The sequence below is a fragment of the Centruroides vittatus genome, unplaced genomic scaffold (genome assembly GCF_030686945.1).
Source record: "Centruroides vittatus isolate TY-2023 unplaced genomic scaffold, ASM3068694v2 contig_1159, whole genome shotgun sequence".
NCBI lineage: Eukaryota > Metazoa > Arthropoda > Arachnida > Scorpiones > Buthidae > Centruroides > Centruroides vittatus.
In genome coordinates, this window is record NW_027120745.1 from 2324048 (window position 1) to 2340714 (window position 16667).

General features: G+C 32.2%; 2 protein-coding genes across 2 annotated transcripts; both read right to left on the reverse strand.

The window, feature by feature from the left end:
• Positions 1-46: 46 nt before the first annotated feature.
• On the reverse strand, positions 47-3428 carry LOC136980689 (uncharacterized). The gene is made up of 2 exons (XM_067276860.1): positions 3310-3428; positions 47-854 (listed from the first exon to the last, which is right to left on the reverse strand). The coding sequence occupies exon 2, from the start codon at positions 824-826 to the stop codon at positions 107-109; it is 720 nt and encodes a 239-aa protein (XP_067132961.1). The 5' UTR covers positions 827-854; positions 3310-3428; the 3' UTR covers positions 47-106.
• Positions 3429-4782: 1354 nt separating this feature from the next.
• LOC136980757 (glycine receptor subunit alpha-2-like) lies at positions 4783-15693 on the reverse strand. Its single transcript, XM_067276952.1, has 9 exons — positions 15607-15693; positions 13784-13866; positions 13645-13712; positions 12562-12788; positions 11131-11213; positions 8471-8596; positions 5197-5522; positions 4993-5138; positions 4783-4940 (listed from the first exon to the last, which is right to left on the reverse strand). Exons 1-9 carry the CDS (start codon positions 15663-15665, stop codon positions 4910-4912), a joined length of 1149 nt encoding a protein of 382 aa, XP_067133053.1. The 5' UTR covers positions 15666-15693; the 3' UTR covers positions 4783-4909.
• Positions 15694-16667: the final 974 nt, after the last annotated feature.

Below are 16667 nucleotides of genomic sequence, written 5' to 3' on the forward strand. Positions count from 1 at the left end.
TAATTGGCAATTTTTTATGTTTGTATTTTAGATATAAACGAATCTCTCAAAAATAAAAAGAAATTTAATGAAAGTTTTACAAATATCAAAATGAATTCTACAGATATCATGTCAACATCACTCCCAATACAATACCTAATATCACTCCTATGGTAACGACACCCAATATAACCCATAATACTATAAGATGTCCTTTGCAACATACTTGATCCATACTGTAAGGATCAGACATATTCTTCGGAATAAATCCAGGCATAAAAATTTTATAATCATTTGGATCCTTGGAATTTAGTACAGGAGGAAACATTCTGTACGAAAATGGATCTGCTCCCATGGGATGATACAAGTAAGGATTGTACGGACGTGGCATGGGAGGGACAAAGTGAGGAGGTAGATGAGGAGGATGATGATGTGGAAAACGTGGTATCGAAGGCATAGATCCATGAAAAGATTTCTTTTCTAGATTTTGTGCCATGTCGTTTTCGTCGGGATAATAAGGTGGTGCTCTCATGTCGTACATGGAACCGTACCTCCGAAGATTATCACCGGGTGGATGTGGAAGTTGAGAGTGTACCGGGCATGATTCCGACATCAAATTTAAGGCCGGAACACTTCTCGTTGATCTCAGTGTTGTATTTCTATATCGACGATCTTGCATTATAGGTGCTTTGTCCTGAAAATCTGTCGAAGTCGAACTTAAAGACGGAGAAGAGGGTCTGTAATCCCAGTGAGGATGCGTTCTATCTCTATAATGCCAAGCCATGGGTGTTCTGGATTCGTGGTCCATTGGACGGCCAGGAAATGTTCCCCAATGATATCTATCCATGACGATTTACGATTGATGGGCAGTTCAACTATATATATATAAAAAAAGCAATAATTCAATTAGTCAAATTAGCCAAGCGTGTGAAATTAAAGCGTGGAAAGAAATCTAAAAATTGATAAACGTTCGATGCAAAGAGTAAATAAATAGAAAAAAAAATTCGATACACCCTACGAAATCATCTATCTAACATTTAACCGAACGTGACGTGTTTTGGTATCCGATGGGGGGGGGGTCGAACTAACTTTTGTCCTAGTTTGTAGTTGTTCTGCCGATGTCATTCAGTCATCCGAAAGGGCACGACTTTAGCAACATTCCATTTTATAACTCATCTGACGAGTTTAAACGTGCATTAAATAAGAAACAACGTCCCAATTTCGTCTTTAAGAGTTTCGGATTAACGAAAACAACACGATTTTTAATAGCTCATCTTTCTTTTTATTATTATTATTATTATTATTATTATTTCGCACCTTTCGTATTCGAAATTTCTGTTAAACGATGCTTGAAGATATAAACTCTTAACAAAGTTCAAAGAACATCAATTTTTGTTTAAACAGCATAAAAGATAATTTCTGCCATCCTCTGTTGGATAAGCGACATGCGGAACTTTCAAATCGTTCATTTAATTCATCACGTCTGGAATCAGTGAAACGCTCAAATTGCCCTAAATCTTTTGACTTTCTTTGATTCTTTGTCAAAACGTCAATTCCTTTGACTTTCGAATTCACAAAAGCGTAAACGCATCCAACAATTAACATTTAACCGTTTCCCCTCCCCCCTTGACGTATACGTTCTATTTCCTAGTTTTGTTTTTAGTATCGATTCTTCCTTGTGCTCGATCTCCGAGATGATCGAGCATTAATATGAATTGCGTAAACTGACAACAATGAAAAAAAAAAGAAAGTTTAAATAGGTAAGATTATCGATGGATATTGCACAGTTTTCCCGAAAGGAAAATAGGCCAATGAAAATGTAACCTATAAAAAAAAAAAAACATGCATATTAAATCTGCACTATCGAGCGTGAAGTTCGATATATACTGGAAAAAATATTCGAAGTTACTATAGTCTATTGTGTTAATACACACGTGACAATAGAGCATTTGTTATCTTACAATTATACATTCAGGAACGCCCAAAAAAGGAGCGAATTGCTCTGGGCCTAAGGAAGAAGAGTCCTATAAGATATTTTTTCCTTTACTTCCTTCAACTTTAGTATAATTTAATTCGCTATAGGTGTTCGATACGTATTTTGCCCCAGGCCTCTTACCATCCGAGTGGTCCCGTATAGCTTGTGTTGCCAATTTTCTATCCTATTCTTTGGTTTGTTTTTATGATGTAAAACTATCATCGTTTTTGGCAGAAGACAAAAACAGTAAAACAAACAACCGTTCAAGGACTAACAATACATTTTTAACAAAAAAAAAAAGAAACGAAACAAGTTTTCGGACATTCCATTCAATATAAAGATAAATTAATTAACATTTTTTTGTCATCTCTCTTCGTAATCTTTAAGAGTTACCTTGGGAAGGAGAAACAAAATTTACATTTATACTTTGAATTAAACTGGTTTCTTTTAACCTTAAAAAAAATAACTGGAAGCTAGAAAAACCCAAATTAGGCATTGGCGAATAATGAAAACCCAAACCTCGATGGAATAATAAAAACATTTTCGGGGTTAAGATATAATTTATCACTTCCTGTCCCATAAAATATTCATGGAAAACCAACAGGATTTTTAAAATATCAATGACTCGGAGGAAATTACGGTCATCGAACCCCTCGAAACCCTTCAAACGAGTAAAATAAGAAAGAGAAGACTCGAAATTTAAAAGCATCAATCTAATTTATAGTTAATCTTGTCGTCGGAAAATTGGTAGTCAGTAATGCGTGCCCATTTCCGAAGAAATTCCTCCAGTTCCATTACATTTTTATTATGCTGCGAAAAATGGTAAAAGTGTTTAACCTGGATAGAAAGTATCGATTACTTTAAAACTTCTCTACACGAACTGGTTTTCTGGAGAATTTTAAGATGGACAAAACGAGCACAAATAGAGGCGTATGAAAGTATTCCCACCACACCCTCTTTTTTATGTCCTTCGTGTGATTCTACTGCTTGGTACTATAATACAGAAGGACGAAATTTATTAAAATATACAATTACCAACGTGTTTTATCTCTGTTTGTGGTAGTGCCGCTTCCGTTAAAGCGTACCCATTTTTATAATGGAAATATAAAATCTTGGGCTCGATGGTTTTTCCTCTTTTATAATACTTAACGTCTTTGTTTTGTATTCTTTCTAATTGGGGATTTTAGGAAAGATTTTAACGTATTATAAATATTATTAGCCACGTTACACATCGAACGTAAATAGCAATAAAATGTTTTAAATCTTTAATCAGACCGATTTTAATACTTATATATTTACTTTTATAACTAAATATTAACAAATTTATTCTATTTTTATATTAGAATTTTACTAACCTGTATAGTTTTACGTCGACATTTTTCTTCCTGTATTATTGCTATTATTATTTTGTTAAATCTCTCGACCAGCCAACAGCTTTCGTCCACTTCCTAACAACTCTGTAAGCAAAATGAAGTCGGGACTAAGGAGTAAACTCGTTAATCCACTTTCTGATTCGTGGAGAAGTGCGTGTTAACCAAGGTCAGTCAACCTTTAACAGTAACTAATTTGTTATTTTATATACTTATATAATGATGGAATCCAGGAATTTATATGTATAATTTAAATTTTACCACTAAAAAAGTTCGTTTAAATATTCATAAACGTGAATATAATGTCATTTTGCTATTCAATATCCATACAATTCACTTTAGAATCTATTTCATATCAGCTTTATATATAAAAATTAGTAATTATCTTATGGAATCATTCACGAATAAATGACCTTAGACCATATCTGACGATGATCTGTGTCATTTGTCTTTCCTGGGTCAACGGAGGACAGAAGTGTTTTTGAGCCATCTTAACCGTTTGACATTTGTCCTGGATTTATACAAAAGAAATTGCTTTACTTGTAAACCGATAAACACATCCATTGTGTTTTATAATTTCTATAAAATTTATCTTTTATTCCGGGATAAAAGACGGACAATACTAATTTTAGATAGTAAAATGTTGTTTAGAATTTTTAAATATATTTTATTTTCCACTTTATAGTTAAAAAATACATGAAACTTGTAACAGGTTGGAGATAACAAGATACATTTGGTGTTACAGTTTTTTTAATAATACATTTGGCTGATACAATTGCACTTGGTAGTGACACGTACAAGAGATCTTATAAAGAAAACAAGTTTAAACAGTAAAAAAGGTGATTAAAACAAAATTAAACATATTGAAAGTGAATCAAGCTTTGTTTTTAATTAATGGGAACTTTTTAAAAAATTTTAAATCACAGTTTTCAATTATTGAGCAATGGTTTAATAAATAGGAATTAACTGTTTTGATTTTATAAAGATTTAAGGAAAATTTGCTTGAATTAAGATGAATTGTTTTAATTGGAGAGATACGAGTGATTTAATAAGTCAATATATATATATTAAAAGGATGTATACAAGTTAATAGCTTAAAAGGCCAAGAACACAAGTTAAGGAAATAAGTACAAGGACATTTTAAGGAACTTTTACTATAAATAATGGCCTGATTTTTATAATAAATCTTAAAAATAGGAATGAAATGAGGAAGAATGAGAATCTACATAAATACCTGAGAAATTACAAAAACAAATATACAATTATATATTTACAACATTTACTAAAGGATCAATCGAAAGATTCGTAGAAAAATTGAGCTCCATATCATTGTAGAAAATTGATATGTAGTGATCTAACAAAACATCAATATTTAATAAATTAAATATAAAATAAAATACTACATTGATGTATTATTTCACAAGGCATTTGTAATATATATAAAGGTACCGTTTAGATTTTAAACTCTAAAATATAAAATGACAAGTGGTAATTTATGGTTTAAAACAGTATTTCTGGGAACGTGCAATAAGGTATAACGTGACGTTTGTTGTGATTTACACGTGTTCGTCACGTTAATTTTTTTTTACAGAATTGGACGGATATTCGTGAAACAGCTGACGAATAATTTTTGAATGTATTAATTTCTTTTATTTTGCATATACCAACCAATAAATAAAACTATTGAGCACGAACAGAGCCGGAAACAAAACTCTACAAATTTTATCGAGTTTTGCGTGGCTAATCATTACTATAGGCCTATTCCAAGGTCTCCGGTTGTTTGTTTCTTGTTTAACAGCAACGGCATTACTCTCCTGAAAAGGTACATTTATTAAATTGTGTTTTAGGAGAATAAAAATTTATAAAACTTACTTTAATCTCCCGCTGTTTATCCAAGAAAGAAATAACCAGAGCGTATTCCAGTAGACTGAAGAATACAAATGCTATGCAACTCAGCATCCAGACATTAAGAGCAATCACGTACGAAACCGAGAACTTTGTGTTGTGATACTGTTGGGTTACGATAGTTAAAAGAGAAGTTACTCCTAGAGTAACCCGAGCGGGATAAGCCGTAGCTGGGATCCAAAATGTTACGAATGACATCACGACTATTAATACGCTGGGTACAAAGCGGTTGATCAAGTAATAGCCCAGTCTCCTTTGTAAGGTTACTTTTCCTTCCAGACAAGAAAATGTTCCTAGAAAATATTAATTACGAAATATCAGAAGTGCCGAAAATATATATTTATTAAGATGTTTATCGATAGAGAATTCGTTTTTTTTCTATAAATAAAAACTTCCCGAATGTGGCATTGAACTGTATAAAAAGTATCGTAAATGGGGAAAATCTAGTTAGTAAAACTAAAAGGATAAAATTAATTAATTAAATTCGACCCAATCAAATAAAATTAAATGATATATTAACACTCGATCCACTTTTTAAGAAATACAATTATTTAAAAATGAGTAAATTGCATGGTTAATGTTACCCTAGGTATACAAAATGGCGGCTCGTCTCCGATTCCAGCAATCAGAAGACAGGGAACAGTGGAGACGCGCCTATTCTAATAATTTTCTTGGTAATAATTATGGTAATTTATTAGAATAGGTTAGGTTAGGTTAGAACGCGCGTCCCCACTGTTCCCTGTCTTCTGATTGCTGGAATCGGACACGAGCCGCCATTTTGTATACCTAGGGTAACATTAACCAATTAGATTAATATTTAAAGACTTATAATGGTCGTTTCTCGTTAAAAAAACTCGTGATAATTTTGGTTTTTATTGTATATATTTAGTTACAGAAAGAACAATGACCATGTACTGTAACTATGGAATTGAAAGTGAAAATTGTAACCTGTACGACAGAAAAAAAGTATTAGAAACGAAAACTTTCTATCTGAAAGTAATAGAATTTTTTGTAAACAGGAAAAAGTTGATTTCGATCCGGTTCATTCTGTTCTTGTTAGTTTAAAATCTATTGAATCCTTTTAATTATTGAATAAAATAACATACGACCATGTTTTTCTCGAGAAAAATCTATACCTAAATAAGAATTAGACTAAATATACTACAGAAGTTTTCAGTTTATTTAAGTAATTTCGTCTTTGCCATTAATTTTTCTTATTAAGAATCATAACGATAGAGATGATTACAAAGAAAGCCGTGAAAACAATACGTAGAACGAAAACAAAGACTACTTTTTAATATTGTAATATTAAAATTGTGTTTAGAAATGTTATAAATAAAACGCATTTGTATCTATTTATTTTGTTATTAGAAAAATAAAATGGCCGTCCAAGAAGCACTTCGAGGAACTGACAATATTTTGTCAAAGGAAATTCAAATTTAAATTTAATAGTACTGTACGTATTGTATCAAAACATAAACGTCCATTTCGCTACAATTAATTATTTTCTGTGACTTGTTTCTATGTTTTAGTGTTGTTTAATCTTATAATCTTCAAATGATTTATTACGCTCGCTACTTACCATGTATTATAATTAAAAAATGATTGATGAGAAATGAGATTTAATATAAAACACATACATTAATAGACCTTATAGTGAATCTTAAAATATATCTTATTGGAAGTAGTTTAATCATTTTTAACGTGTAAAATACAGCATTGAATGTCATCAAAACTATATTATACGATACAGTACACTCTTGCTAATCCGGCTTGCCAATTATCCCGCGTGTCCTTTAGTGAGATTGCTACGGCGAATCCGTGAACCGTGGTTTATATTGAATGTTTAGAAAGTATAAGGTGTGAAAGAAGCAGCGTTATGAAAAAGCTACCGATTATGAACCTAAGATAGAAAAACTATCATCAAATAAACGACGGAAGGCTTCTCATATAGCCTAATGAAATTTTAATCCAGCTTTGGAAAGAGGAAGCATCCGTTTCCATGAAAATGTTAATAGGCTAATAGTCACACTTGGTGTTTTCCTATCCGTCGTATTATTTGTTCGTCTGTCTCCAAAAAGAATCGGCTACGAAGAGCGAGGTTACATCATTGCCTACTGGAAGGCTTTGGGCCTACACACACTCAGTAATCCGCCACTATCGCCTCTGTGCAAGCAATGGCCGGATTAGCCAGAGTATACCGTATATTAAAGATAATAAGATTGTATACAGTATATGGATGGATAGGTTTGCAGCTAATCACACAATGCGTTACAAAAAAAATTGGGTTGCTTACAGAAACGTTACGTAATGCTAGGATTTCAACTCTTGGGTAACAGAATGATACATTTTTGTTTCCTAAGCGTTTCATAGTGAACCATAGCATACTGTTTATGTCGCTGCTCTGAACGTAATTAATAATAATGTAACGTTCAGCAAGGCCGGATTTATAAATAAGCTCTGTATGTTGTACTGTACCTTATGGCCTCTACTTCCTTCTTATTAACTTCTAAAATTGTAAAGGGTTGGAAGTAAAAACAAACTTCTTTATTTTTTGACTACTAATTAATAATATGACGTACCTTTTACAATAATAATAATAAGGTCTTTGGAATTATTGCTCAAAGCTAACACATTACATATATTAATGTGTGAAATTTATCATTGTTGTTGAATGACACACTGTAGATAAAAAGAATATCACTTAATTAATCAAATCATATAATAACGATGAAGGTCCTGTCAATGACGTATCATCGAGTGTGAGCTGTGTAAAGAAAACACAGAGGCCCGTTAGGGGGTTTACTTAGTTCCTGCATAGAGTATGGTAATCACTTTCCTGTAACAGACTGACGTAATCCTATAAACGATTCATACCCACGGGGCAACTAAGACAAGTCAGAGCGGTAATAGAGAATTTTTTATCACGCAAAACTGGTTAAAATACCAATAAACAGGTTAAAAGTAAGAATATTTGATGCTTTTCTTTATACACACGTCTCAAACTAAATTGTAAGTTAATAACGTTATAAAACGTCTAATTTTTAGGGATTAGGCATCAATTTGTAAGAATTTACTTCTTAATGGTTCTATTATAAAATACAAGTCAACTAGTATAACTTGTTTGCTGTTAACAGTACGATTTTTGTTATTTTTTTTTTTTTTGGTTTGACATATATTAAGTTTACAATGTTATAATTATAAATGAATGAATGAATAAAGGAGAAAAAATGATACTTACCAATATCATATGTTTTGTTACACGCTTTATATTCATTCCCTATGACGTGAAATTGAGCGAGAAAGATGTTCTTCGTTACTTGAAACTGTTTCCATTCTAGTATTACAGTGTTGATTGGATATAGTACTGAAAAATAAATTCATTTTATTTTATAATTCAGAAGACATAACATTAATGTTTTATTAATTTTTAAACTTTCATAGAAGTTGCTTTACAGAACGACAAGCGCAAATATCGAGCGTGGGCAACATACACCTAACACAATATGTAAATGAAATAATTATAAATATTTATATCCTTAACTAGATTGATGGTTGTTAAAAAAATTAATAGAAAAGTTGAGATAAAGGCAGAAATTCACAATTTCCGGACGTTTTTAATCATATTGCACGGTTAGACGATTGATCGAAATGTATAACGATTACATTTTCAAATAACTATGGATATAACGTCAAAATGCATTAAAAATTGGTATGTAATCATACAGGTTTTCTCTATGAGTTACTAACAAAAATCAACTGAGCCTTGACCTCTCGCAATCGTAAATCTGTCTCTATATATTTTACAGTTTTAGAATATACCACATCATTGCATATGCCGAATTTATGTGAAATTAAATGTGTGTGATAGACTAATGCATCGAATGTTTAAAAAAGACAATAAAGAAATGCTTTGTGAGATTTTATATCAGCTGTCGTACGGACCCACTTCCCAAAATAAAATTAGTAACGTATAACTCCGATCATATATATAGCGTGGTGTACAGAACGTTACATTATTAATAATTACACGTATAGCATACAAAGCAGTGAAATAAACGGTACAGTTCGCCATTCAAATTAGACTTGTAGATTCCACTACAGACCGTCTATCTGTTCTTCGTTAATCTCGAGAAAGGAGTTAGATAGATGGCAATCGAGACCAGAGACCAACTGGGGGGTAGGACCCCCGATTAACTATATACGAGGGGAGGATGTTGCCCGATAGATCGATCTCTTTGTACGAGATCGTGTTGCCGTGATCAACAAGGCTTTCCTCTACATTTTCCCACCAGATTAGGTCAACGTCTCCCAGAATTTCACCGTGATCGAAATTTCCCATATAACCTTACGGGACGATCGACGTGTACGCGGTCAAACGTTACCCGAATAACTTAGTTATGTGGCGCAGCTTCTCGAAGATAACCACAACCGAGAACTACGTTCCTCACACAATTAATAGCAATCAAACAATTTATACAGATTATTAATTTCAGACAAGTGTAAACAGTTTATTCCGTGCAAACAATCAGACCTCGTGGACGGGGCAATGCACTTCTATTGCAATCCAATTCCGTTCTTACTACAGATCCTTCCTCGTCATTTGCTAACAAAATTAGAAGAATTATTGACCAATCTGGTGTTAATTAATTGCGTAGGAAGAACTATAACTTTCATTTAACATATTTTATTATTTCTTTTGTAGGCTTACGTTTAGTTATAAAGCGAAAAGCACAAATAAAAAGATGCATCTGTAGGCATTGTTCTCTCTTATACGAGGACACGAATAATCTTCGAGAGTTTAAAATAAATACACAGTAAATATATAAGAGGTGTTTGCCACTTGAAGTAATGCATAACTGAATATATTCAAAAGCAAAATATTAGTAAAATTTGTCAATTCAATGTTTTACGCAGAGTAAACAATTTTCTATAAATATAAGCTACAGGAAACTAATTAAAAACATTTTATTCAATGAATAAGAAGCCGCAAAATAAGGAATAAATAAACTGGAGAGATGTATACAGATTGTGGACCGCGTAGAAAGAAATGCCGAGAAAACGGATAAGGTAGAAAATACATTGCTATTAATAGAACGATAAACTTCAGACAAGTGAAGAGATAGGATCCGAACGTATTCCTTTACCCTTTGGGTAAAAGATAAGTTTGGAACTTATCTCGAAACAGATGTTTAAATAGAAAAACTGTACGTATCTGTAAATAGAATTTGCTCGAATTTCCATTCGATGGATACGTCGGATCCCGTCCTTTAACACCCGGCTGCCTCACTACGAGCCCGTCCGAATCCACAAAAGGCCCGATAAAGGGCCCTCCTCTTAATGTTTATAGAGCGGAAAGAGTCCAAAAGAAAATTATATAAAACCCGTCACGCGGCGATATCCGAGGAACGGATGATTTGTTTGTATGATCAATATTATTGTTATTGATTGCAGGTATACGACACACATAATACAATATTATTATTATTGATTACATATAATAAATATTAAACGTATATAAAACACTATTTTAAACTATTTCATTCTTATGTGTTTAATTATTTGATAAGAAATTCTTGTTCTGTACACTAATCGAAAGGGTTAATGTTACCTATGGTTCCAAGATGGCGGCTCGTCTCTGATTCCAGCAAATAAAAGAGAAACAGTGGGGATGTACTGTACGTTCTAACCTAACCTAACCTATTCTAATAAATTACCATAATATTACCAACAAAATTATTAGAATAGGTTAGGTTAGGTTAGAACGTGCGTCCCCACTGTTTCCTCGCTGGAATCAGACGAGCCGCCATCTTGGAACCATAGGTAACATTAACTATTATTCATAATGCTTGTAAACATTTTTTTCAATTAATTAAAGATTATTTAATAAGAGATACTCACAACTCATTATTTTGACATCACACTGTTGAATATCGTGAGGATACGAAGCTAAATTCATTCCACAGTTCAAAGTCAAACCTAATCTAAATACAGAATATTGAAAATTAAAAAAAAAGTTTAGTTTTATGTATAACGAACAAGCATTAAAACATATGTATTCGCTGATTTTTACGTATCAATTAAGGATTTAATTATAAAATATATTGCTTAAATATTAAATTGAATAATATTAAATCGTACGCACCTGTCGGCAATATATAACCTTAATCTTTTATATATTTATTAAATGACGTATAAAAACTATTGAAAAAAACTGTACACATCTTTAAGAAACTGTGTTAATCTTTACAAATGAATAAGAGTTATAAATAGATGGATTACTATTCACACGATGCGATCCATTTTTTACTTATATGTAGGTTAAGTGGATTATACGAAACTTAGCAGCGATATTTGGATCATTCTAAGTTGTTAACAATAACATTGGGTAAATACGATCGATAGTTCACATCGTGACTGATACCGATTGATGATAGAGGATGATTGATGTACTCTATCGATCAGTGTTAAGTCAAAAGACCGAATATTGAAATCAGTAAAGACAGTACACGTTCTATTCGAATTGTAAGAAAAATTAACGTAAAATGAAGGCTGGTTTAGAGTGGAATTTTCGTTTATCGACGTATACAAAATTCTACGTGGCTTAATGTTCAATTATTATAAAATAAATAACACATTACGATTAGAGAAAGTGGAGGTGTATCTATAGGTATTATCGTTAAGAACATTTAATGACATAAGAAGAAGTTTTCTCTTTGTTTTTCCATCATACAATATGATATTCAACAGTCAAAGATGAAAATTTTGATATTTACTTGTGCCTGAAATTTGAGTGGAAAAAAGTACAAGTTTTTCATATTTTAAAAGAATATTTTTGAAAGGTTGACAAGTGTAAGAAGAGAAGAAATGTCATTTTTCTAAAAAAGAAAGAAAAAACTCGCGAATTTATTTTCTTGACGTAGATAAAATCGACCGGCCGTCTAAAGAATAAATTCCGAAAAATATGATATTGTTATTAAAATGTAGCCGTGTGGAATATTTTGGAAAACTTCTAAGGACTAATTGGCGATAAATTATCTTTGATCGGGGACGAAACTTTACCTCTGTTTCTTCTCGAAATTTCCCCGGAGCACGTTTCTCGATAACGTATACAATCCACTTATAATTAACAAAAATAATCGTAACATAGATTAATTTTCACACCCCTTTTTCTCTCATTAAATCAGCCGTATTGTAGCTAAAAACAATCTAATATTCTGTTATAATATTAGCATATTAGCGAGAAAATAATATACGTAAATATTACAAAATATAAAATTTAGAAATAATTTGATAATAAATTATCTAAAGCGTGTTCGAGAGAGAGCTTACCTGGCTGCCATAAATAATTCGCTGTTGTTGTGAAGTACTAGATATGTGTAAGGAATAACGATATTGTGCACGTTGCCCTTAATGGAATTCTTAAAGTATGTATCTGGAATCCATAGGCTATCCCTCCATCTATTATCCAGCACGATCCTTTCTTCTTCGTAAGTTGCTGGCACTTTGATCCTCCGATCGAACCAATACTGATGGAAGAATATATCCATTTCTATGGCCTGAAAAATGTGCCTTAGATAATAAGAATAAGGCCTACATCGCCTTAAATAATAAGAATATCACATAGTATGTTAGAAAGAAAGAATTATGGAAAATACATTTGTATTGCTAAGTTTTATCAAAATAGCGAGGTTGAGGCCGAAGTTTTTAAACGCGAAAACGTGTACGTCGGACGTTCGCGCCGCCTTTCTTAAGGCTAGAAGTTTGACAATGGCGTTTGGAACGTCGAGCATGATTCCACTGACATTCCAAACGCCATTGTCAAACTGTCTAGCCTTACAGAAAGGCGGCGCCGAACGTCCGACGTACACGTTTTTCGCGTTTAAAACTTCGGCCTCAACCTCTCTAATAACATTATTTCCGGAATGTTATAATCCTGTAGATAACGTCTTCAATTTTATTGTTTTCAAAACACAACGAATATTTTTAATTTAAAAAATAAAGTAAAATAGTTTTTTTCCTGCAAGGTGCAACGTTAAACTCGTTTCTTTTATCGCTAATTTTAATAATTTAAACGGTTCGTTGGCACGTAATCGAACGTAAAAAAAGAAAAACACTAGTTAAAAGGATGTTGTTTCTTTTACTGTACAGGAAACATTTCCTAAGCAAGCGGGAAGAATATTAAAAAATTGGAAATTGTTATCATTTTTTAAAGATGATATCGTGCCATAAAGCGATGTTCGACGATTAATATATTCAATCTGTTTTCCTATTCATGACTGGTTTTCGTGAATAAATGATGACTTTTCCAGCTACCAAAATGCCCGTAAACCGAGTCGGCCGTGACTTACGGTGAATATAATATATTAACAATACATCGATAGATGGAGCCATGTGAGAAAACATCCTACTAACCTGCTTTTCTTCATCCACCGAACGTATGTTAAGTATCGATACTTTAACCTTGACTTTAACAGGAGAATCTGTTAAAACGTATTTAATTTTTATGTATAATTTAAATAGAAAAAATGTATTATACGAAAGAATATTTTACCTTTATATCTGGGTGGTTTCATTTTATCGTACGAAACCGGCAATATGTCTTTTAATGATAAAGAACGGTTAGAGCAGTCATCGCTGGAAAAAAAAGAAAAGAAAATCGAATTTTACCTTTAAAACAAGAGAAAATGTGCGTTAAAAGCTTTTCTCTTTAATTGTCTGCGGGATTAATTACTGCGAAAGGGTGGAGAAGTGATTCGAACTTGAATTATAGTAACCACTTCTGGCGTAGATTATACACGGATAATTTGGCATTTGTTCCGAATACTTCTAGTTTAAGATTAATAAATTAAGCAATCATAGAAATGTTTATTTTTAAAACAAAGAGAGAGAGAGAGAGAGAATCCTCTTAAGAGTTGTCAGAAATTGCAGTAATTATAGAATCTTTCTTTGAATGTTTGGTGGACTTAAGTGCCAAACTGACACGTAATAAGAAAAACTATCAAAAAAATAAACAAAGCTGATGAACGGCAGCAAAATCAGCAAGTTTTGCTGACGTGGTTTCGATCGCTGAATAGATATAAAAGATGCAAGGGGACCAAACACGTCCCTAATAAACATAAAATATTTATTTGACGTTCTTCAATATAACCAAGTAATAAGTTGGTTCTTATTGCAAAAATATTCGCGGAAACAATAGAAATAGAAAAAAAAGTAACACTACAAAGCGTGAAATTGATGCAACAAAACGTCGAATACAGAAGGAAATTGATGCGCCGCAGCGAAGTAAAAGTGATTAAACCGTACGAAATTTCGTACGGAACAAAAATTGACGTAATAAATAGTAATAAAACGGAATAACGAAGCAGAGTCGGTGACCAAAACGACGAAAAGACACGAGATGATGCAGAAGCGGACAAATGCAGACCATTGTCTAGCCGGACAAATTTCATAAATATTATTGAATAATTTAATTTAGAAAATACGCCAAAGATCGTGTCGTGCGTAAGTATCATTTAATTTTGTTACATTATGATTTTCGTTTGTGTTTTGGAGAAGTTTTCCTTCTACCCAGTTGTATTGAATAAATAACAAGGAGAAGAGCACGTCGCGAGGGATGAAAACATCTCCGAGATGTAGTGAAGTTTGATTACGTTTGGCATCCCCAAAAGGATCTTACTATACGCTACTTATAAAGAAATGTGCCATTTATTCGGAAGGGATTTTGCGAGTTAAATTATATAAAAAATATTATATATTTTTAAAGTATTTTTATAGCTTTATATATAAAATATACGGCCGAAATATTATATGGCATTTCTAAAATTTATTATTTTTATTACACTTTTTAATGGAAATTATTAATAAAGCCTTGGCCTAACGTTGTTATTATCGTTGAAAAAATTCAAAATTTGTCATTTTTCTTACTGAGAAACTTCAGTTTCCATGGCTACTGGGGACCGTGTTCTAATGAATTAGGTTATAACTAAATTTAGTCTAGAGAAATGGCGTCGTAAACGAACCGAAGAGAGGTCCGTCCAGGTCCTTTCTACATCTTCACCGGAAGATTTATTTATTTATTTATTGTAGTAAGACGATACTTGTAAATAGTAAACAGGCTGGAGAATGTCTATTGTATTTTACTTTAAATACCGGCGAAGGAACGTACTATTTTAAGGCGAGACAACGTTAGGAAATCTGATTCGAATAGACGTTTCGTATTAAAAGATAGAATATGTATAAATATCTGGCTCGTATATATTCTTTTCGATCGATCATAAACCGTATTATAATTTCTATATTAAAATTTATATATTATTAAATGTTTTATATAGAAAGAAATATGAAATTGTACACGCTGGAATCGTTGCGACTTACCACGAAAATGAAAAAGTGAAGCCCTTTGCCAGGAAAGTGAGGAGAAGCATCCACCACATCGCGACAATCGAGACCACGTGCGCACCAGTAAGGTACGAAATCCCTATTTAAAATGTTTCTGTTCAGCGCCATCTCTTGACTACACGCGTTAATAATATTTGGCGCATTTTATTTTTCCATAAATCCTACTTAATCTGACAATTTCGAGTCCATTATAGCTTTATAATTAGATTTAAAAGTTCTCGCTTCCAATTAATTAAAGAAAAATAAATAAATACAGTATTACTTATTTGACAGTTAGCTAGAAGACAAAATTTACTGTTAGTAGATAATGTTTATCCCTTATACTAAGAGTAGTTTGAGAAGAGCATCGTATAACTTTCCATTGATTCTCTAAGCGCATTGCGGATTAACTGTCCACTCGTTTGGTATTTACTACCGGATACAGTCGACTTCCTATCTACTTCCTACGTTAGACTCGAGGATGAAAATTGAAAAATTGATCGACGAGGATCCAAGATAACAGAGAATGGAGTCCGTGTCTTAGTTTACTGCTATCAAACGAATATAGTCAATGAATGAATACTTTTAAACTGATTACAATAAACAAGCGCCGAAATACGAACAGTTTTACGCTTACATTTTGTTTTGTAGAAAAGTATTATTAAAATTCGTATAAAATACTTTCTAACTTTGTTTAATATCACGATAAAAACTTAAAGTCATGAAAAAAACATAAATTTTCTTAAAAACTTTAGAATAATCCGTGAATATATAATGGAAACATTTACGATCGAACAAAATATTTTAGGGGGAGAAGCTTATTTCAAAGGAAAAATACTTTTTCCAAAATTGAAAAGAAAAACTCGTAAATAGAATTTGTCGGGGAATAATAATTTAAAGTGGAAAGTTCTCCCTTTCCGAATATTCTGTCGTCGTGTTAAAACTTCGCAAGACATGCCGAGGGGATTAACTAATTTCGTATACAAATTACCCGGGCCCATAAAAATTTAATAAATTATCACATCTTTTACAAATTTTCGTTAAACTTTTATAATTTT